Source organism: Phaethon aethereus, assembly GCF_964289735.1.
Source record: "Phaethon aethereus genome assembly, chromosome: 5".
Classification (NCBI taxonomy): domain Eukaryota; kingdom Metazoa; phylum Chordata; class Aves; order Phaethontiformes; family Phaethontidae; genus Phaethon; species Phaethon aethereus.
This window is the reverse complement of record NC_138579.1, coordinates 37,919,998-37,942,801: the sequence shown is the minus strand read 5'-3', so window position 1 is coordinate 37,942,801 and position 22,804 is coordinate 37,919,998. Positions and strand designations below refer to the sequence as shown.

Genomic DNA, 22,804 nt, shown 5'->3' with positions numbered 1-22,804 from the left:
TGGAAATGATTGGGTGGGATTGAAGATGTTGCTTACCCCTCTCTGGAGCCCACATAATGGGAATGTTGGGAATTTCTGCAGCAGAAAAACAGAAGAGAAAAGGGATTTCTGACTCCCAGTTCAAGGAAAGCATGTCAGTTTAGGACTGGGTAACCTCTTTGGGCAAAAAATAAGAATTCAGTTGAATCTTTGCCCATCCCCAGATACATGCCTTTATTGAGGTTTGCAAAAAATTTAAGAAGCCCACATCACTTTCATCTCATGACATCCCACCCTTATTCCCCAAAACCACACTTACCTCTAGCACAAGGTGTATAAGAGGGGAAAAGGGATGGTCTTGTGAGCTCATTCCCATATCCATTGCAAAACAGCTTGTGAAGATGAACAGGAGTACCCATTAGCCACTGCTGGCCATTTGTGAGATAAACTGAAGAAGTCATTAACTGTTTACTCATCACTAGTGTAGGCTGGTGTTTGAATCTGGCTTAGATACACCCACACTCTAATGAAAAGAATTAGTCTTACGAGTCTTGTGGGGTAACCCTCTTCTATGGCAAGAGTTGCAAAAGTAAAATTTCTGAAACTTATCAACACCTTTTTTTACCTTGAATCTCCTCTTCTCTTTAACTTAAGCACTCTGTTATTTAACATGGTTGTTTTTTCAAACAAATTAAACCATGTTTCAGAACTCTTAGCTGCTGCTCTATTTCAGAAACACGTAATGAACTCTGGAATGTAAGAACTGAGAAAATCTCAGCAGTAATAAAATTCAGTAATTTAACTCATCTGTCATTTCAGTCATGAGTCTTTTTATTCAGTACATATCTTCCTAGTAACTAAAAGTCAACACATCAGGAATCAAACTTCACTATTTCTGTCCTCTTAGGTCCACACTCTGTATTTATCTGCCTGCACATTAACTTCTTACACTGAAAACCTACATCTCACTTTAATAATGCAATAATATGCAACAAGAAGCCAACTCTTCCCTCTCCTGCATAGTGTAGAGAACCTTAGACGCAACAAAGGAATCATTAGTTCTGCTGTGCACTGCTGAATTAGGATTTGGCAAGGTCACAAACAAAATCCATATGAATTTGCCATGTACTCATACACAACAAAGCTTTTAAGGAATACAGTAATAATAGGCTAAGCTGATGGAACATTATTTATACTGATCCTCTGGGTTGATACCACTCAGTCGCCTTTTAGCAGAGCAAGGCACAGGAATAACAGAGGCTAACATAACTTCAAATTTAGAAATTGGGGTCATAAAATATGAATTTCTTCCATGTCCAAACTTTCCTGTATCAAACACTACTATCTGGGCTTAGAACAGAATGGCAGGAAATTTAGGCAGAGAAGACCAAGGGATTTCCATCCTATGATTAGTAATGGCATAAACCAGCCAGGAATAGCATATACTGACCAAACCAGAGTAGATAATTAATATCATAGAATATGAGGTACTTAGAGCATGCATGGCAGTTTTATCAAATCCTGTGATTTTGTGGCCAGCAGCAACTACAGTTAGCTGCACTACATCAAGAACAAAATTGCTAGCACCTTCTCTCCAAAGGGAGACCTTTCAAGGCTCAATGAAAATGAACTATGACAAACTGATCTCAGCGAACCATAAGCAAATGTTTATTTGCGGAAGAAAAGATTGACTTTTAAAATCTGGTGAAAGTTTAAATGCCAATAATAATCATTAGTAGATTATGCACTATTAATTTGGGTATTCTCAGTATAAAGTAACTAGGAAAAAGAATATATGCATGAAGTGACAAGAAGCTAAAATATCTGTGAATGGCCCAAATTAAGGTTAAAAAGTAATTACATTCTTTTCCATAATTGATAAGACTTTCATGCCTGAGTGTGATGATAGTCATTTTGGTTTTCTCTTCTGGTACTTATACTGAGTTAACATTTTGCTAAAGATTCACTGCTTCACGTGGTAGCAATTAGCAGAAGCAGGCGAAGCATCAATTAATCCTAAGAATAACTGCTGAAGACAGCTGCTTCCCAAGACTCTTCTACTTTCTTTCCACTTAGTGGCTGGAAGAGCTCCTATACAGCAGGCAAGGAGCAAACGAGAAATTCTCTACTCTTTAATAAGTATTAGTTTTAATAGTGAGTCATTTTGCTATTCTGATGCGCTTATATCAAAAGGACTAACTCACTCAATTTTTAGATACATCTTACATCCGAACTAGTATTTGCCCTCTAGTTATCATTTCTTTAAGCCGCCTTCACAGAGAAGTCTTCCTAACGTGTCTTTACATTTTTTTGTTAATTTTCTCTGTATTAAGCTTTTATTAAACTCTTTGTAATGGACTATGACCAGAAAAAAATGACACATTAAGGGCAAGAATTGCATAATTACAGGACTGACAGTGTTTTCAAGATTATTTTGCCTTAACCTAAAGTTTAATTTTGTTCAGTTCTCTATCATCTGCTGTGAAGATGGAAATTATTTTTAGAAATGCCTAAAAGGAAAAAAATTCCAAAAGTTCCAAATTGAAAATTTTGTTATGCAGAAGTCCTATGGCAGGCATATTTTTCTCCCTTAGTTACAGAAAAAGGACTGCAGGATCTACCCACTGTTGCAGCTACACTGCTAACAGGAGCCAAGCCAGTTAATTTAAACTAACAAAGAGATGTCCATATGAGCCCTGGTCCCTACAGTGAAAACATGGCTAAAAGGCATCAATAATGCCGAGAGGATGAGAACCGTTCTCTGTACCCTGATAAAAAGCAAATGATAACCATATTGTTCTTCTGTGTCTATTTTTGAAAGTATTTGGGATCACTCGGATATGAACCATTTGTCCACCCACATGGTATGCTGAGTCTTCTTCCAACTTCCATTCTGAAATTACTTTGGAATAAAACACTTAAATGCAAAATTTCAGATAAAAAAAGCAAGATTTCCTGGCTCATTACTGTGGCTTTGCTTCTGATTCTATGAAACATTCAAATCCCTTACTGATGTTTTACTACAGTTTTCTTCTTTTCAATAGAGCTTCCAAATATTTTATGCATATTTGAAAGACAGAAAACCAAACTTCTATTTGCTATTTGATAGTATTAAGGAAAGCTAAAATAAAGCAAATAAAAGTCGATTCTCAAATGGGCAGAAATACCCAAGTGCTTACACAGAAATTCTATTAGTATTATCTTTAGAATATGATGGTCAGACACCTTTACAAAGTAGGTTAACAGATTAGTTAAATAATTTAAAAGATCTTTGCCCCAGCATTCTCAGCCAGTATTACAACAGTTTTGTGTTTTCAAAAAAGAAACAGAGAAGCAATTAATGTAATCCTTTTGGACGCAGGAAACAAAATTGCTTATGCATTTATTTCAGGATCTATTTGATTCAAACTATCTTCTCATTTAACATATACAGAACATAAGGCTAGATCTAATTTGGCCTGCCACACCTGACAACTCATACATACCATCCATGACTTCCGTAAGAAGGCCAAGATAACCTGAGTTTTGTAAGATGCCTCTCCCACAATCAATCGCTTTTGATTTGACAGGATTAAAACAGAGAAACCAGCTCTTCTTTAGGTAATTTGTTTGTGTAATTAATCTCTCATTGTTAAACAAACAAACCAATCCAAACACCTAAAAACCTTCCATTATGATGATCTTAGACTTTTCTGGCTTGACCTCTCTATCACCAGCTATTGTTACAATTCTCTTTAGCAGACTAAGAAAGCCATTGGTATCTAACATTATTATTTCCCAAAGAAAGTACAGGTAAAAATCAAGTTATTCCCCAGTATTCTTTATGATAAACTAAACAGAGTTGTGTAACTCTCACAGGAAGCATCTCTCCTAGCCATCATATATATTTTTTTACCTTTTTCTATATCCACTGTGACATTTGAAACTTTGTAAAAAGGGAATGTCAGAAAAATATGCAGTTTTCCATTTTAGGCACATCAATCCCACATATAGAGATAGAAGTATCCTCTGTATTCCTATTCCTTTTTTTGACCCCACCATCTTCATACTTGTCTCTGCTGGGAAATCTAGACAGAAACAAGCTGAGAGACATACACTGGTTCAAGCCAGTATCTCAGCTGGATACACAGACAATGAGACACATTCAAAACTGTTGTTTATGTAGCAGAATATCAAGACTTTACCAAGCCCTCTTTACTTATCAAATTTAGCATTTTTCAGGAATGTGCTCTCTGCACATATTTTCTTCTTCCTTTGGGGGTTTTCTTTGGTTGGGAGTTTGGGGTGGGGTGAGTAGCTTCTTTTCTTTTTTTGTGTAAGCTCTGATATTCGAGTAAATGGAGCTGAAATAGGATCTGGCTTCCTTCCCTCTCACATTTCTCACTATAGCTGTACTGGCAAGCTTGCAGGTATTCCCATGCAGTGACTGCAGTTGATGATAGCTCAACCAGGCTCTTCGGTGATACTGGCGTGTTACCAAGTTTTCTCGAGAAACTCAAACAAGAGAGGAGAAAGCACACTCTTTAGCACTTTGTAAGTCATCTAAATCAGTTTGGAATTTCCCAAGACTCAGGTACTTCTGTAACCTGACAGTGTGCTGTGTAGCGCAAATAATCTGTATACTGCTGCTTCTTGAAGAAGCTGGTAATAGTTGTCTAGTGGAGAGTGTTCTGCAACTAAATATACCAATTCTGCTGTAATAACATGCCTTCCAAATATGAGGTTTAAAATCTAATTATAGAATTTTTAATTAAATTAATAAGGCACACAAATATATTTGGATTTTTATAACACCGAATACAGTGTTCCAAATAATATATTATTTTTAAAAATTAAAGCGCCCTGGATAAAGACCTAATCATATAAGCTAGGAACTGTCTGCAGGACTAAGAAAAAGGGAATAGTACCTTACAGAGTTACTGACAAACTTCTAGCAGAGGAGCACAGAATTTGGAACAGTCTGTCACAGAGCAGTCTATCCTATTTAAGCATATTTGTTGCCTAGATGCACCTGGCAAGGTTTCATAATTCAGACCCTTTAGGAGCAAGCTGTGTTGGAAACATAATTTTCAAAGAAATATGGAGAACCTGAAAAGGTCTGATGGCAATTTGCAGGATCAGACATCATACATACACAGCACATTTCATTATACAATAGCTCTACACAGAAATCAAACTTATCAGGGAGTAAGACCTCCATCAAGAGATATGGAAAACTACAGTCTTAAGATAGACTACAAAAATAAATGTCGAAAAAGGTTACTGAATTGGAGAGTACCTTGAAGGATAAAAAACTGAAACAGCAGCCTGGGTAATTCGAGGTTGTATGATTTCATAGTATTCCTACCACAAAATGACTAATGTCCCAAGTGAGATGAAGACTTCATTCCTCCTCACTATGGAGCCATCCTGAAGTGACAGCTTGTAAAAAGAAAATTCGTTTCTTTCGGCCCAGAGACAACACTAAGGTGTTTTTGGTATGGCACTAAGAATAGTTGAATACTGCTTAAGAAGAACAGAAGTACTCCCATAGTCAAACTGAACAATACTAGAAATCCTGCTAGTCTGGAAAGGCACCATTTGAACCAGGGAGGATGAAAAAAACTAAATATTATTTCTAGTTTAAATTCTCACCTATTAAATGGAAGTTGTGATTTGAAATGCCTCCGTGGATTTGGGTTAATCTGCGTGGAACACATGTGGCTGTAAGAGTATGGCTATGACATTACATAACCTGTTGTGTCCCAAGCATCTTATTTCATTAACAAAGTTGAAGGGGAATCAAACACAGTACAAGAAAATTACAAAAACAGAGATCAGGAGGGCTGTCAACACTACTTGGGACAGAGAAATGGAAGGATACAGGCATTAAAATAGTCTGTAGAATTAATATGGAATTTGAAGAAAAAGTCACAGTAAATTCTAAGGAGAAACTTGGGAAACAGCAATAGTGAAAGATACCTTAGGGAATTGGGAAAAGTCAGGTGATATAAAATTTGCAATTGGTAATGATTATAAAAACACTGGTGCAATTTTGAATTGAATATACAAAGACTTTATATCACAGCAGAATAAAGACTTTCTTCTCTCCAGACATGGCTTTTCTGTGGCTAGGTTTGGTGTATTTTGATCATTCTGAGCATGCATTTTTTTTTTCAGAAAAATGCTGACAAATAGGAGGGAGTAACGGAGAACAATAATTTGTTTTCATGGAGTACAGAACTTTGATGAAAGACTAAACAATATGCATGTATTGTCACATTAAATGAAAACAAGTATATGTCTAAATACATTTAAAAACAGTCTATAAATATTGAAGAATATAATCAGCAAGAGCCAAAAGGAGCATTTGTAATTTTTCCAGAGCTTTGGAAAAGAAGGAAGACTGTAAGGAAACATCTGTCTGGCTTTACATGATGGAAAAGAGATCTTCTACGCTTCTTCTAAAGTCTTACTTTAAAATTTTGGGCTGACAATTATCTCCAGTGTGGCCAAACTATTTGTGAACACATAGAGCAACACAGCTCAAAGATGTCAGTTGAGGCACAATAACTTGACTTCTGTTGCTATTATCTAAGCACATAAAATTAGTCTTGTAGGGGAGCAAACAAGACTTGCAAGCCACACTAGAGATAAAAGATAAGAAAACAGCTAGAAGACTCTGTTAGGGGCAGACAAGTGAATTTTTTTGATGTACAATTTTGTAAAAGAATAAATGTAAAAATAGAGAAGACAGAAGACAAAATAGAAAACTGCGCAGAGCAACTATATATATGAGATTTTTCCTTTCTCCCTTGTATTGACCAACAGCAATAGAGAAAATATATTTCTATATCAAAGGATACTTAGTGATCATTAAAAATGCTGCCACATTATTTAAATATTTTCACAAAAGTTAATGTATATTATCATTAACATTCTGTAAGATCTGTAGCTGCCTACCACTCAAGTATTGTAGTTCCAAGGAAAAAAATGTTTGCTTCTGGAAATATAAACCAAAAGTTCCCTAAATAACTTTGTCCATGTGTAAAGCCCTGACCTCTGTCCACCACCGAACACTTTTTAAATCAAGCAGCAGACTGTATGACCACTTCCAGTATGGATTTAAACACAACCCCCATAAATTACAGGCAAAATAAGATAGTCAAAAAAGTGTGGTTGTATCTACAAAATTAAGCCTACACTTTTTTTTAGTCCAAAGGCGAATGACCATCAACTGCCTGCACAAAAGATGAAGAATTACAGCATCCACTAATAACATCTACAAGACAGTTTCCGTCAAATTCAGCCATCCATTGGGTGAATTTTATTTTTTAAATACTCACATGCATTTCATCACTTCTGGTCACATAGACAAGAAGGAGAAGGATATTCACACCGCTTAATTCAACTGACCCTCGCCCCTCACAATATGAATCATAGTAACCAATTCAAAAGCTTCTCCCCACCCATGGGCTAGACTGAGGCTATAAATTTAGGGACCAGAGATAGGTAAGGAAAATCAGATATTGTGAATATCCCTAAAATAATCTATTCCACTATAAGAAAAAAAATCATTACATATCATTGAAACAACTATAATAACCTTTTATGATTCTGATATAGTGTTCAAAAGGCAAAGTGAGTGGGAAAACTGAATAATTTTTTTTGAAACTTAATCATACATTTCTGAAGTTTCAAGAAGTTATTTTTAATACATGCATTCACTAGGCACTTAGTTTCAATTTGATCAATAGTTACAAAATTCAATTAACGTTAATTCTTTGGGCTGTAAATACTCCCAGGATCTAGCTTTATCTTGTATGGTACAATAGCAGTTATGTATCTGTGCTCAGAAAAGAAAGAAAAAACATGTTTTCTACGAGTAAGAACAGGAAGATTAAGGAGAAGCAGGACTGAATCATTCCAGCTGAAATATGACCTGACGGAGTACTCTCCCTATTCTCAGGAAAAATGCTAGAACGTCTTCCAGTATCAAATTCAGTTATTACCAGTTTTAAAATCATGTCTTAAAGATGACATATCAATAGCACAATGATCACATCATTTCATTATCAGTTCAGCAATGAGAAGAGAGTTTGCTGGATGAACACCATACACAGAAGAGATTAAAACCACTTTCTACATCAATGCAAGTTTTCCTGAAGGCTTGTTATTGCGTATTTCATTTTGACATAATGAATTTTTCCATCTTGAATTGGCTGTCTCATTGACCCAGAAGGCTTAAAATATGGGGCCAAAGCTTATGCTTCTTCATATGTTTTTGTTATGACACATACCAGCAAACTAATTTTCTTCTCTTAGCATTTGTTTGAATGAATGACCTAGTAAGCCCTATCATAAGAACAAAACTTATCATTGCCACATTGTAACGAAAACCGGGATTCAATCTCTTCATGGTGATTTAAGTTTAGCCTTGCAAGTTAATCCAATTTAAATGAATGAAAAGTGAGTAAACACTGTGCTATATAAATTCTTTTTAAGTACGGGAATAACTCGACAGTCAGAACACTTAATTCTGTTATAACCAACCGAAGTCTTGCATACCTATTACATTTTAAAACAATATATTTTTTGTAAACATAAGTTATTAATGATTTTTATATTAATGTGTTTTATTATAGAGTCTAAAGACAGTAAACAACTCAATACAAACAACTCAGATAATTTTTAAAATGGCTCGCTGCAACGTCAAAACCAATCAAACAAATCATTGCCACTTGTCTTAAATAATCAGTTTGAGGAACAGCAATGAAGCAATGTAAGGAAAATACTGGGTGTTTATGAGCAGAGTTCTCATTTGTTTATTTCTTGTCCCAAATGCTGCTTGAGAGTCTGTGGCTAATTTTTGGCACCGGCTGCAGTGCTTCCTCTGGCACTACTGCCAAGGCTCGACTCTGCATAAAGGTAATAAATCAGGAAAATGGATGCAGAAACTCAGCCCTGCTTTTACAGAGTGCTGAGAATACAACCTTCAAAACCATGAAGTTAGTTTGCAAGTAAGAGACCAATTCAACCAATACACTTTTCACTTTCGTGTTGCTTTAGCAAAGTGACTCACAGACCCTTAGGTTTTAGTTACTTAAGGTTTCTAGTAAATAATCTAAAACATCAGAAGGAATGTACAGGAGCATTTTCTTTACATGTTTCTTTAGTTATACAAACGTTATACAACAAATCAAAAAATATTTTTAGATTCCTAGTGAAAAAAAGTTAAACTGCAGCCATGGCTGAGAAAAAAATCTGTAAGTAAATAGCATTGGAGGCATGTTATAATGAACTCAGATCAGCTCTAAGTTGAACGTCTAAGCAACTGAAAACTTGTATGAGCAATTAAGAGAAATCTAAATATGTTATATTATGGAAATTAACACTTCAGAGACTCAGTCTTGATTCTTGATAGCGAACATAAGCAAACAAAAAAAAGTTTGTGGTTTTAAAAGTTAATATTAATCTAATTTGGAACCACAAATACCAAAATAATTCAACAGCAATCACACAGTTATTTCATATTACATCTCATGACCATGAGGTTATTAGGTTAAGTTTCCTCCCCGGCCCCCCCCCAGCTCCTTATAAATGGGATGTAACCAGATTTCCTGTGCAATATTTACTGCTGCAGGTCACCTCCATCTCTGTGCCTGTTTACACCTTTTTGACAGCATGGTGTCAAGCAAAGCAATAGTAGCTTTGCATAGAATGTTTCCCCACTACTATCTGCCTCTTACATTCTAACCTATAATGCAGTAGTTGTCAGTGCAGCCTGCTAGGGAGAATTAAGGGATCTCTCTTATCCCACTTTTCCTTTTGCAGGACAAAACAAAACCCCCACACTTTTTTCGCTTAGCAGCGTTGTACTGCAGTGCTAAGGAAAATTATGCCAAAACACTGATAGAATTTTGTTTTGGAAGGGGACTGGAAATCTGTTATACTATGGCACATCTTTGTTTGAAAATCATTTTGGGTCAGAATACAAGGTCCGAGTAATTGTCATGTCCTATTGCTTTTTCTGCTTTAAAGTTGTATATCATTTAACCTGCCCAGAGATACTGCAAAGTATTAGGAGGAGGAAATTTCAAAGGAAATTTAAAAAAAAAAATCATCCCCCTCCCCCAGACTCATATACTTCTACACCAAAGGGCAGACATTTATTATTCCAGGACTATCTCACCTCTGGAGTGACATCTCGTGGTGCAAACCCTGTTCCTCCAGTTGTTAAAATCAAATTAAGTTCCTTTTCATCACACCAATCTATCAGCGTCTCCTGAAAGAGAACAGGAATCCTGTCAGATCTAACAACTAATAGGTGGGATACAGTTACCTCAGAAAACAACTGAAGACTTGAAATGTCTTAAAAACAGAGACATACACAATAAATATGGGGAATTTTAAAATCACTCATGGCTTTTTATACAAAGATTTTTAATTACTATTTATAAGCAACATATGACAAAATGATTCAAGTATCCATCATAATATTTTTGGAAATGGAAACTGAAATTCTGTTCTCCATCTCTTTACCTGAAATGGAAAACAAGAACTCAGAGTTATTCATTTATATCACTGTTTATTTTGATTTTGAGATATAAATATAATGCTTTGACACACGTTAATAGAGTATGTGCATTTAATTCGGGTTACATGGTTGATTCTTGTTACAGTAACTTTGGTTTCTGTGCTCCACTTTTTAACAGCCTGAAAAAAGTAAGAACGACAAATTTGTAAGCTTATCTACTAAAAGATGCAATAATAAACCTGATCCAGCAACACAAAAGATTATCTATAATCACCTTTTCTACATACCCTACAACATCTCAACAGGACTGTGTATACCAATTCCAAGGCTGGACTAAGAAAGCTTAATAAATCTGTCATGTAAATTCAGTAACTTACAATACTGGAGAACTCAAGATACAAGAAAAGTGTCTAATTTGATTTGCATTCATTTTTTTACATAACACTTTAGTTTTCAAACTGATTAAATTTGACATAAGCAGTAAATTTATTTAGTCTCAGTATGATTATATCACTTACCTTTCATTGTCTACTGTGGGCTAGTACAGCAGCAGAATATCTGCTTGGAGCTCAAAATTAGCTGTGTTACGTGAAGTACACTCACATATTACACAGTAAAATATCCATCTGCAGAAATCAGTCAGATCAATTACTTACACAGCTATCCTTATTCTAGCAAAGAAACCTAATTCTTCGAAAAAGTTTAGGGCCCATTTGTGTTTCTGGAGTATTATATTGGGGAGGAATGAACTGTTTTGGTGACTGTTGGCTAGAAGCTTATTATTTATCATAAAATTACATCGGAGCAATATACCAATTCAAAAAGCATACAATATTGTTGATGGCCATAAAACTGTCCAGAACATTTTAAAAAGTACTACCAAATTGGATTAATCTTCAGGTGTATGTTCTGCAGGCTTAGCACTGCTATGTAACTCCAAATTAAGCAAAAGCTCATATATAGCCTCTTCCAAATTGCAGGCAGAATAAACTTGTGTCTGCCTGCAAGCCCCAGCATGCAAATGTATCCAAGAACTACTTGTAGAAGTAGCAAAGCCAAGGGTTCTGTCTTTATGGCTCCTTTCTTTACTCATCCCTTCCACATCCCCTTTTGCGTTATCTCTTGTCTTTATTAAAATCACATTCACCTTTTTACTCTCCTGTTTGGAGGACAGCACTCTACTTGGGTGGGCTGTAAATTACCAGAAGTTTCTGGTGATACGAATATTTCAAATAAGCTAGAGAAAAGAACTACATAAGTTCTCAGACCCATATATAAATGAACTATTAAGTCTGACTTTTGACTTATGTTTTGAAAAAATATGAATTACAATAGTAAAAAGCATTTTTAAGTTTTAAAATTGTGTGTTTCAATAGCATAGATATGCATTAGAAAAATTATTTTAAAGAGGTGGCATCTTCTCTATTTTATCATCTGGAAATATACTTGTCTTGACTTCCAACAGCCACAAATTTCAGAGAATACTTGAGAGAAGTTCAGTGTAAAAATCGTGTTTGGCAAAGTTACGAGCTTAATATTGTATATATTTTTAACATTATTATCATCAAGAAAAAATTGTCCGTATAAAACAGGAGTGAGAGATTTTTTATTTTTTTTTTTAAAATGAAGCATTTATCTTTAGTAAAATAAAACAAAACCAGCCAAACTCCAACTGGTTATAGAGAAAAAAAATCCTTCCTCTGTTCTCATTTTGCTATAGTTCAGTAATACTCCAGTTAACAGGGAAAAAATGTCATGTGATAGCCTACAAAAAGCTAAAGAAATCAGTATACGCCCTAACTCTTCAAGTAAACTGAGCAATAATTAAATGCCTATTACTGCTATTCCATCAGTGCACCTAGGCAGACATATAATTCTCTATCAAGTTCTAGTCATACTAAAGACACACAAGCTTTCAGTAAGAAGACCTTTGACTATGAGGCAGTAAGTTTGGGTTTCATTGTATTTTAGAAATGTAAATTGTACCACTTAGATCTTGTAAAACCATGGAAAAATACTGGAGACTGATATTCAGCGTATTTACTTTCTAGTCCACAAAACTCTGTTCCACAAAACATTCTCACTGACATTTTAAGTATCAAAAAAAAGGAAGCACCACCCTGATCAACTGAGGACAAAAGGCTCCTCAGATTCACTTTGCTGCTGCCAGCAGTCCAGCTCTATTCTCCACTGGCTTTGCATAGAACTGAATTTCCTGTGTCTTCAAATGAGAATTCCTCTAGGCCAGGGACCTGATATTTGTCTTTACTGATGCTATACAAACAGAATTATTATATAACATTTCAACCAGGGAAATTTTCATTAAATAATTTTTGTGCATCTTTCTCTTCTCCTATTGTTTCATTGATGATAAGCATTCAAGACAAAACCAGACTAGGTCAACAGGTTATGTAAATCACTGTCACTCCATTCAAGTCAATGGAATTATGCTGATGGATACAAAACATAGTATCTGGCTCTGAAAACAGTACCATTATTGAACTACTACCAAATTTTAAGAAGCCAGAACAAAACTAAACCCCTCCAGGAAAAAAAACACCAATAAATAGCTTGCTTAATATCCTAAAATAGGCTTTATCAGTTATTTTCTAATGTCAAGGTAGACAAGGAGAAATGAAGTCACTACAGTCAATTCCTCTAGACATGTTTTTACTTCAAAACCACACAACTGTGATTCTAATCTGTTCCGATTTCATTGAAGTCCTAGAATAATTACATTCATTATTATTTTCTGCGGCACAGAAATAACATGTCAGCCCAGTTGTCTCCTTAAGTTTTGGATTAGATCTGGTGCCCTGTCCTCTCTCTACCTCTTTCTTTGTATTTTCTCTTTTAAATACATTTAAATTTTTCTCATTTAAATGAGAAAACCTCGGGTCCAACATACAATTTATTTCCATCTCTTGCTCCAAGGAGCTCTTGTTTCAATCAGCTCCCTCTCTCCCAACTTGGAACTACTTGTTCAACTTCCTACGCACTGTCCCATCTTCAAATTATTTCAGTTCTAACACTGCTCCTCAAAAACTTTGCTTATGATCCTTTTGAATTTTCTCATGACCAGTGTTGATTTCACCAGTGCAGAAAAATCTTGCCTCATTCTTTCTCTTAGTCTTTCACATGTAAATTAATTGATTTGAAGGCCAATTAAGTTCATTAAGTCATGGAAAGAATGCCTACAGTGCATGGCACATTGCAGAGACCCTATGTTTCCTGCAGATACACGCTTGCAAATTCGTATAGGCATCATCACATTAAACACCATAAGGCCAAAAGCTGTACAGATGTATTCTGTGGCACCACATCTAAGCTAGTGCTACCTGACATTTCAATAAGTGAATGGCTGTAACACTTACAGACATATTTCCTTCTGTGGAGATAACTTAAGCATCTCAATGTCCAAGATGCAAAACTGCCATTAGTCTGAGTTGCAATCCAATGGGCAAGTCACAGAACTTTGGTCAGTTCCTCCTGTATTTAAAATAAATTCTAGGACTCAAGCATCTCCTCACTTAAGCACCCAGCCTTGATCTGAAGGATTCAAGAGAGAAAAAATATATCATAATTTAATTTGCTAGGTTTTTCCAGCAGCCATTCATGTTTGTCATTAAGTATTTGTTGTATTTCCAGTAACCGTTTCTTACTAATAATTTCTGTGGGATAATGCTGCCCCCATGATACCCAAGAAACCTGCTCACAAAATGCACAATGGTCATGGTTAGTAAAGTGAGGGGGTTTTTTTGTAACTTCATTAATGTACCATCCTCTAATCTCTGTGAGTGAGTGAACAGGAGAAACAAATAGGGATTCCCTTCTAGAATGCATGGAACAGTTCCCTGATCTTTGGAGATAACTGAGGTTTGTGGCTTACTTATCTTAGCAAATTTTTGCAGTCTGTTGCAAATAATGCCTCATCACGGTCATGGGCACGTTATGTTTCTGTCCTTGACTGCTGCTTCATTTAAGTAATGGAGTAGAGCAGTTCTACGTGTGTAATTAATTATTCCCTTTTCAGAGTGACAGAGGCATCCATCCATTGACACAATGTTATGAAGTACGCTGTTAGCCAGGAATTTAAACTCGAGAAAGGTTGCAAGACTCCTCCAGTCCTCTTACTGCTACTGTATGCTACTCTTCCACACAGATCTTAAGACTATGAGTAATACCCTTAACTGGGCATAAAACGGTCACCATGGATCAGACTAAATGCCTACACAGAAGAGCCGACGTCTTGAGGACTGTTCCTCTTCTATGATGCTACAGTCTCTATGGTATTTCTTGTCTGTCTTTTTGCCCTGTTTTTGCCATCACTTTGCTCCGAGAGTGTGTTAACAGTCCCATGTGTATATGCTTCTGAAATGATTAGAATACATTCCTGCAAAACAATATTATGGTGCTTATGCCTGGGATTAACACGTATACCTTTTTTCTTATCAATATGTCATTTACTTCATAATACAAAGATTGTAAAAATAATTCTCAATACGTATGCATACTTTTCATACACCTTAACCATTGGAATGTGACATGTACGCTGTTACCATTTAAAACATTCCTTAGGAAAGACTAGGGAAATGCTAAAAAGAATATAAACAGGCAGGTTTTTGTAAAGAATCCATACAGAATTCTTCCATTCTATATTCAGTATTGAAACTGGTTAAGTAATTCTATAGTTAACAAATATGTTCAGTATTTTGGCACATGCTAAAGTTTTCTAGCACAGTGCAAACTTAGCTATTTCTCCTTATATGCACCACTAATCACATATGAAGGACCATTTAAAATATGTTAAAATTTAATTGAAGTTGCTGAACAAATATCAATGTTAAATATGAAATTATGAAACAATATAAATTTATTTACATCAGACTTTTAAACAGAAGTTAGTATAAGCTGTTTTACAGACATGCATACTATACAGAAGGTCTCAAAACAACATTATGTGACTGAAAAGATCGTTGTGGCTTCTGGGAAAAACTACTGATAGTGCTTAGAAATGCAAAAGTCCCTATTCTCCAGAACAGACCTTCTGAAAACTACAAGTTTTATAAAATTATGTAACTTCTGTATTTGCAAATATATTTGCAAATAAACCCTGTTTAGGAAAGTATGTTTCAAAATGCAAGGAAAAACCGTAACAATATGTTCTTAAAGCTATAATGGTAACTTTCCTTAGCAATCCAAGTCAAATAAGAATTGTTGTATAAAAAGCCACATTAAGTATCAATTTAATTTTCTTTCACACTGTGTGGTCTCACGCTAAAAGAACTAAAAGGGTGTCTGAGATAATTTTCAGTTATGATTATCTAACATCATAATGAAGAAATTATAGTGAAGGAGAATATGGAAGAACACATCAAAGAAGAGAAAATCTGCATAGTTGCAGATTTGCTAAGAAAACTGTAAGTAATTTTGACCACCGAGTTTCAGGAATTCAGGAATGGGGACATTAAGATCTCTTAACAACCTTTATTAGTCATGTGGCTTGAACTACTCCAGACCTCAGCTCACTAAAGATTATCCCTGATATAAGGGCATGAGAGAGCATAAGTAACTGCATGAATCAGAAATTCACATCAAAGCACACAAATACAAAGCCGGCAGCGAGGGGAAGATAAAAGTAACCCCATTGTTCCTCATTGTTGTATTATTTAGGAGTTTGAATCTTCTCTATTCAGCTGATCATGACTTGTCCATTAATTTGAAAGAGGGAATCAAGTACTGAAGGACCATGCAAGAACATGAATATCCATAAAGCAAAGGCACTGAGGAAACATAAAGAGCCGAGTTCAACATTCAGTTTGAAAAAGAGGGTAGGCCTTAGAAATACTGATATAGTCTTGGAATTAATTTCATATTTTTTTCCCTATTTCTTGTGAAGGTTTATTTCTTATGCTCACAATCTCATTGCTTGAAAGCTTCGCTGAAATGCAAAGGCGTGAAGATACTCTTATGTGTGAAGCAAACAACTTTGCAAGTAATCAATCTTAAAATGATTTAAGAATACCAGAGAATGAAATACTAAAACACCAGCAAAATATGCTTGACATTTTCTATTACCTCCAACCCTTTTTTCCTTCCTGCACCAACAAAAGGCAGAAAGCAAAAGAAATATTAAGATTGTGTTCAGAGTATAATCACTGTAGCCAAGAGACTTGGATGAAATGCAAGTATGTATCTCTAAGTCTCTAAATAGATCTTTTCATCTTTTGGGATTTTACTGAACATATTTAGTAGTCTTTTGAAGATTCTACAGATATATTTGCAGTTTTCAGCAATGCCGTCATTTTACATTGTTGTTTTTCTAAATATGGTTTTCTAAATACTAAGCTAATGCATTAAAAGAAGTTGTGAAAACGTAATTGTTTTACTGAAATGCAAAACTAAAGATAATAAAAATATACTCTTTAAATGGCTTACTTTTTAAATGGAAGTTTAATTATAGGCATTTTCCATTTGAAATAAATTACAGCTATCAAATATTTCAAGGTTCAACATACCTATGCAGCCTGTAATGTAACCTTGTTAAAAAAAGTACTTCATGTCTTCTAAAAGCTACTATTCATTATAATTTTCCCTAAAGCAGAAAAAAAAAAAGTAGGCACTGAAGTGCAATCCTTCACAGAGTTCATCTATGCAAATGAGTAGGAAAGTCAAGCAGAGAGATGTGCAAACACTGAAGTGTTTGCTGGTAAAACCACCAGGACTAGGACTGCCAACACTGAAGTAGTCTGCTTTTTAAGGGCGAGATTGGCAAAAAAAATTCTATTATGCTGAAGAAAGGTAAAGACAGTATAGGCCACGTACAAGATTGACTCCACAAAGTGAAAGTGTAGTTTTAAACGTCTTTTGCTGTTTTCCTCTCAGAAAGGCAATGGAGGGATTCTTAAATCAAGCTAATTACCTTGGCGTATTAGTCTTAGCATAAACAAGAAAAACTGTGATTTTATTGCAAGACTTAACAAACTAAATTAAAATCTACAAGTGGATCTAGATCAGATCACCATGAGTCTATATGTGTGGCAAGGCACAAGATTTGTCTCCTTCTGTACAAAAATCTGTTCCCATCTACTGTTGGTACCACTGGTATCCTCCCAGCGTGCATGCTGAGGTCTTGAAATCCCAGCTACCCACTGGAAAGGACTGGTCACTCCAACACAACAGCATTCCTCAGATGCCTGGAGGAAGGGATGGAACTTACGAGTTGTCAGAAAAGTCAGAATTAGTATTTTCCAAAAGTTGTTTCTTGAACAACTTTCCTCTGCACTCTGAATTGGCAGATACGGAGTACCCATGTGTGTGGGCATACATGCAAACATGTTCATCTTTAAATAATAAAAATGTACTAGCAAAAGCACCAAAGCTCATGTGTCTCATTTCTGTCACGTATAAAAGATGTCTTTCTAAAATATGTTTAATTACTAAAATAAATATTACAGCAGTTATAAAAACTCTATTTTTTTTTAAGAATTTGTTCGAAACCAATTAAAAATCAAAGAAAAACATAATGTCTCCTTTCCAGTATTACTTTTCCCAGTAAGAATCTTGAAATCTAATGTATGTTCCTCCGACTATTCCTACAAGTTAAAATATCAATTGGAATTAAAAGAAAAAAGCATAACACCACCTAAATTAATTAATACTGCTCACTAATAGTAACTAATAATAATAATAATCAGAAATTTTCTCTTAATTCCCCCCCCCATTAAAGCAGCACTTCAAAGACCTGTTATCACAAGATACAAATGCTTAGTTTTAGAGACATAAAACTTCAGATTAATTGTGCAGAACAAGGTGGCTTTTTCCATATTTTCTTCCCCTTTGCATTCTTTCATGTTCATCTAAGGTTGTTTAAAAGACTCTTTGCTTTGGGTTTTATTCTCAGAATGTGAAAAGGCAGCTTGATATTACACATAAGTCAGTAACTTTCTTAAACTAGAGTTCTTTACAATATTTTATCTATGTGTATCCACATCTACAACGCATATATCTCACGCACCACAGATCAGAAGTTTCACTGAACTTTGCTGGCTGTAACTAAGCCCAGATAAGCTACACCTTAATCCTATCGAAAATGTATAAATGGCAAAGCCACAGAAAACCAACCGTAAATTTCTTTGAGCTGCCAAGACAACACTAATTGCTTCAACTCTATGAAATTTGTAAAAGCCCATGTGTCATACATGCAAAGGTGATATGTCTCAGAGAATTCCAAGTACAAGCACGTACAAATCATATTTCCGTAATAGCTCTCACAATTCACATAATCTGCACTTCTTAGAAACTATACTTGAAAATAACCACTTGCAGAATTTATATCTACGTATTTGCACGCAGAGACAACTACATCTCCAGTTTAAGCCAGGTTAGACCCTGCATCTACTTGTTCTGTTTAATGGGCAGGAAGTGCAGTGGATTAAAAAATTACTACAAGGCTTCTGTGATTAAAAAAACAACACTTGAGGAACCCAGCTGTGTAAAGAATGTTTAAACTCAAATGTTTGCTTTTCTGTAACTATGAAGTTTTAAAGAACAATATGATTCTAAAAATGTAACTGATTCTTGCAGAACTCAGTTCAGTTTCTAGCTTCATTTTCTAACAGTAAATAAAATCTTACATGTTACTTCATACACTTAGCTACAATCATGCAAGACATTGTTTCTTTTTACTTTTTAAATAATATTACAACTTAGGTAATTTCAAATTTTGGTGTAGCTCTCAATGGAAATGGCAAATTGAACAGAGTGAAAATATTCAAATATCTAAAAAAAGGTTAGGATGGGGGGGAAAAAAGTCCAGAAGCGAAACTGTTAGAGAGACAGGGAGCTACACAGTGTAATGCAGTTTGTGGTATAATTTCCCCACGGCTGTATCGTTCATGCATATCATCCATAGAGTCAATGAATGAAATTGTTTGTAAAATAAAATCTACTGCTTTACCTGTGAAAATACAGTAAAGAAAATTTACCTACCAACGAACGGCTGCTGTACTTTGAGATATTTAGTCCATACATATACTCTAAGAGCGGGTGGGCTCGTGGCCTGCCCTGGAGTGTCCCGGGAGGGGCAGCCTAGCTCCTCCCCTCTTCCCGCTTGCGGCATGACATACAGGGCAGAGTGCATCCGCCACCACTTCAGCTCCTCTTAAATGCACAATCAAACCTGAAAGAGATTCAGAGAGAGGGGAAAGGCAGGTAGGAGACTAATGTACATGCAGACTATACCGCTCAAAGAACACCAGTTACTGACCAGTAACCTTTCTTCTTTGAGTCTGCATGTACATTCCCGCAATGACTCATCTGAACAGTTACCTTTGCCTTTTACCACCCAGGAGAAGGCCTGAGGACTCCCACGAACAACTGCAGCATCACTCCACTGAAGGCTGAAACAGCCCTGGATACTATTAGACTAACATAATGCCAGGTGAAAGCAAAGACAGAACTCCAGGTGGCCTTAGGGCAAATGTCCAAATACCATACAACACAGACACTAAGTTTTCCCAGGGATCTAATAGAATTTCCTTTGGCCCTGGAGAGGGAAGTTCCTCGAGTCCACACAGAGCCAGAAAGCCACCTGAACAATCGTGTGAAGTCAGCTGAATGTTTGGATATTCCCACAGTGCAACAAGCAAAGAAACAAACTAAAAGACTTGGACCTGTTAAAAGAAATTATAGGGTCCTTACGAAATCAAGAATGTGAAGTATAAAATTCAATCAAAAAAGAATAAGATCTGGAAATGAGTACTGGAGTACTAATTGCCTGGCTACTCTGGAACTTTGGCACCACTTCAAGAAGGAATTTTGTATGAATGAAGAACGGATACTCTGCCCTTATAAAGGTAGTATGTAAAATGGCAGCTATAAGGACCTGTATACTTCAGCAGCTGGCTGAGAAAACTGTCACCAGATGTGCCACTTTCATAGACACAAGCAGAAGGAGTAAGAATTTAAAAGCTCGAAAGCAGAGAAGTAACCACTACAGTGCAGTGGTTTTCCAAGACTATTCAGTCACGAACAGTTCAATGTATCCTGACCGGCTCTGTTAGGAAGCTGTGAGTTGTGAGCTGTGAGAACATGAGTGTACTCAACCAGAGAGAGCAACCTGGTACCCTCACCACAGTACACAAAGGAATCAAAGGAACTGCATGTAACAACCTAAAAGAGCGCACATCAAAGCAACAACAAACACATAGTACAGAAAATACTGTTTTCTTACTGAGTATGCATTTCTAGATGATATTTTCATGCTACTGGCTATCATTACTCTGGAGAGTAGTGAGAACTGACTAGCTTGGAGATTCATCAATGTTTTGACATGGAGGGTCCTGAGCTTGCCCCAAACTGAAGAGCCAGGGAAGAGCTAAAATACAATGCCTATGGACACTACAAAAGAAATTTCACACAGCAATGTATGAATACACGCACTGTCAGAACAAGGCGAAATTACCTGAAAAATAACAAGTTTGTCTTTACTGAGTATTTCTCTATATGTATGGCAATTCCAGTAACTTACAATCAATATTACTGTAAAAGGAAAAGAAGCATTTTGCAAACCTAATCCAAGCAAAATTGCTGTATGGCTTTATTAAGCCAGGCAGTTGAATGAGACGCCAAAACAATGAGTGTATTTTAGCAAAAGCACACGCAGTATTGCAAAGAACAGACTTACTTAGGTCCTCTAAAGAATACCCTAAAGAAAACGGCAAAAGTAACTTGTATCCTCACAGAAATTTCCTTGGGGAAGTCTAGTTCATCAAATACTAAAGAATACACTAAAATGCCTGGATGGAATCTCAGTTATTCTCTCTCTCTGTCCAGTTCAGGATTATTTTGTCATTCTTTACAGGCACCTGTCTATAAAACATAATCTTAAAGATTAGTAGATGTTTTACTTTTGGACAAATGACACCAGAAAAGAAGGTGAATAAACTGGTTTAAATGAAAATCCAAACTTTTGAAAGTGTAGAGATTTGGTCTAAAGTATCACTTCTGTCTTACAAAGAACTGTAAATAGAGTCAAAGCCACTTGTATCAGGGCTCACCATCTTCTGTATGCAACAAAGAACATTGATATGTCAAGCAAGTAAGGCTGTGAAGAATCACATCTATATTCCAAATTTGAGTTAACTCTTCTGTTTAACATGGAAGCCTGATAATCACTGTGGGATGAAGAGAATTTACATGCTACCAAACTGGTGGATGAGTGCTGAAATAGCTGCTAGATGCTATACTAGGCTCATGAGTTTCCAATAACTCTAATATTCTAGAGTACTGAGAAACAAAGCCCTCACAGAAAATGGATTGCTCCTGAAGTGAAACCATTTCCATTTTGCAGCACATGTAAAGGTTATGGACTGTTTCCTACCGTGAACCAAAATGTTCTGTATGTTTAAATAGTCAAATACGTTATTACACTTTACTGTATGAAAAATGAGGCCTGAATGATGCATGTGTCTATCGGTCCGAATAATCAATGTGGGGAAAAAAGACAGAATGACTAGAACAGACGCTCACAAGCTCCTGAATTCCAGGCAGCGATACTGTTCAAGCCAGAATGGAGTGACTGTGGTGACTCTACACTGCATTTTCTTAACCACAACAGAGTAACAGTATTGGTAGACAAGCAGATCTCTGAAATGCATGATTAAAAAGACATCTCCCTACCAACTCATATGCTCTTCCCCTCTAGAGAAGAAATCTTTGCATTTCTTGATGTTATCAACCACAGAGTAATCTTTGGTGAATAATACTGTCAATACAATTGCCTATTTAGATATTCTGAGATATATCTGTTAAGATGTGGCAGTGTATTTTGAAGATCCTTAAGCTAACAGATTGTAACAAGTATTTTATGGCAAGTAGAACAATTCCATAGATGGAGTCATTAAGTAATGGATGGATGATGACACCTCTCTCATTGCTCATGTGCACTATGATGGTGCTATTCATCCAAAAATCATTGTTCTGATCATCAGTGTACGAATACAGAACAGCACTCCAATTTTGCCTAGCAACATTTACTACAAGATGCCCCTCTTTTGCAACAAAGAGCTCATCCTTACTGACACCTCTACATATTTGTAATGGATCCCCCTACCAGCTGAGAGATTTTAAGATTACCCTTCATCAGCTATGTTCAGCCTCTAACACCTAATTATAATGCATAAATTAAATGTAAGATGTTTCCAGCCAACCACTGCATGTACACACCATGTGACCTAGCAACTAAAGGCATGATCTTATTGTGATCTATGATTGTCCTGTCCTGTTCAGATTGTTTCAGAGAAGTGT

The 22,804-nt window shown here is 35.9% G+C and overlaps 1 protein-coding gene across 8 annotated transcripts in view; it reads right to left on the bottom strand.

Moving 5' to 3' along the window:
• Positions 1-22,804, bottom strand: part of GPHN (gephyrin) — a gene marked incomplete at both ends in the record, with an annotated part of 312,397 nt that overhangs the window by 137,875 nt on the left and 151,718 nt on the right. For 6 of the 8 annotated variants that reach the window (XM_082000105.1, XM_082000103.1, XM_082000104.1 and 3 more), the window contains one exon: positions 10,151-10,243. In XM_082000105.1, the coding sequence (XP_081856231.1) occupies positions 10,151-10,243 (93 nt within the window). Of the gene's footprint in view, positions 1-36; positions 76-10,150; positions 10,244-22,804 lie in introns of all 8 variants that reach the window. The other 2 variants (XM_082000102.1, XM_082000108.1) reach the window with 1 other exon arrangement.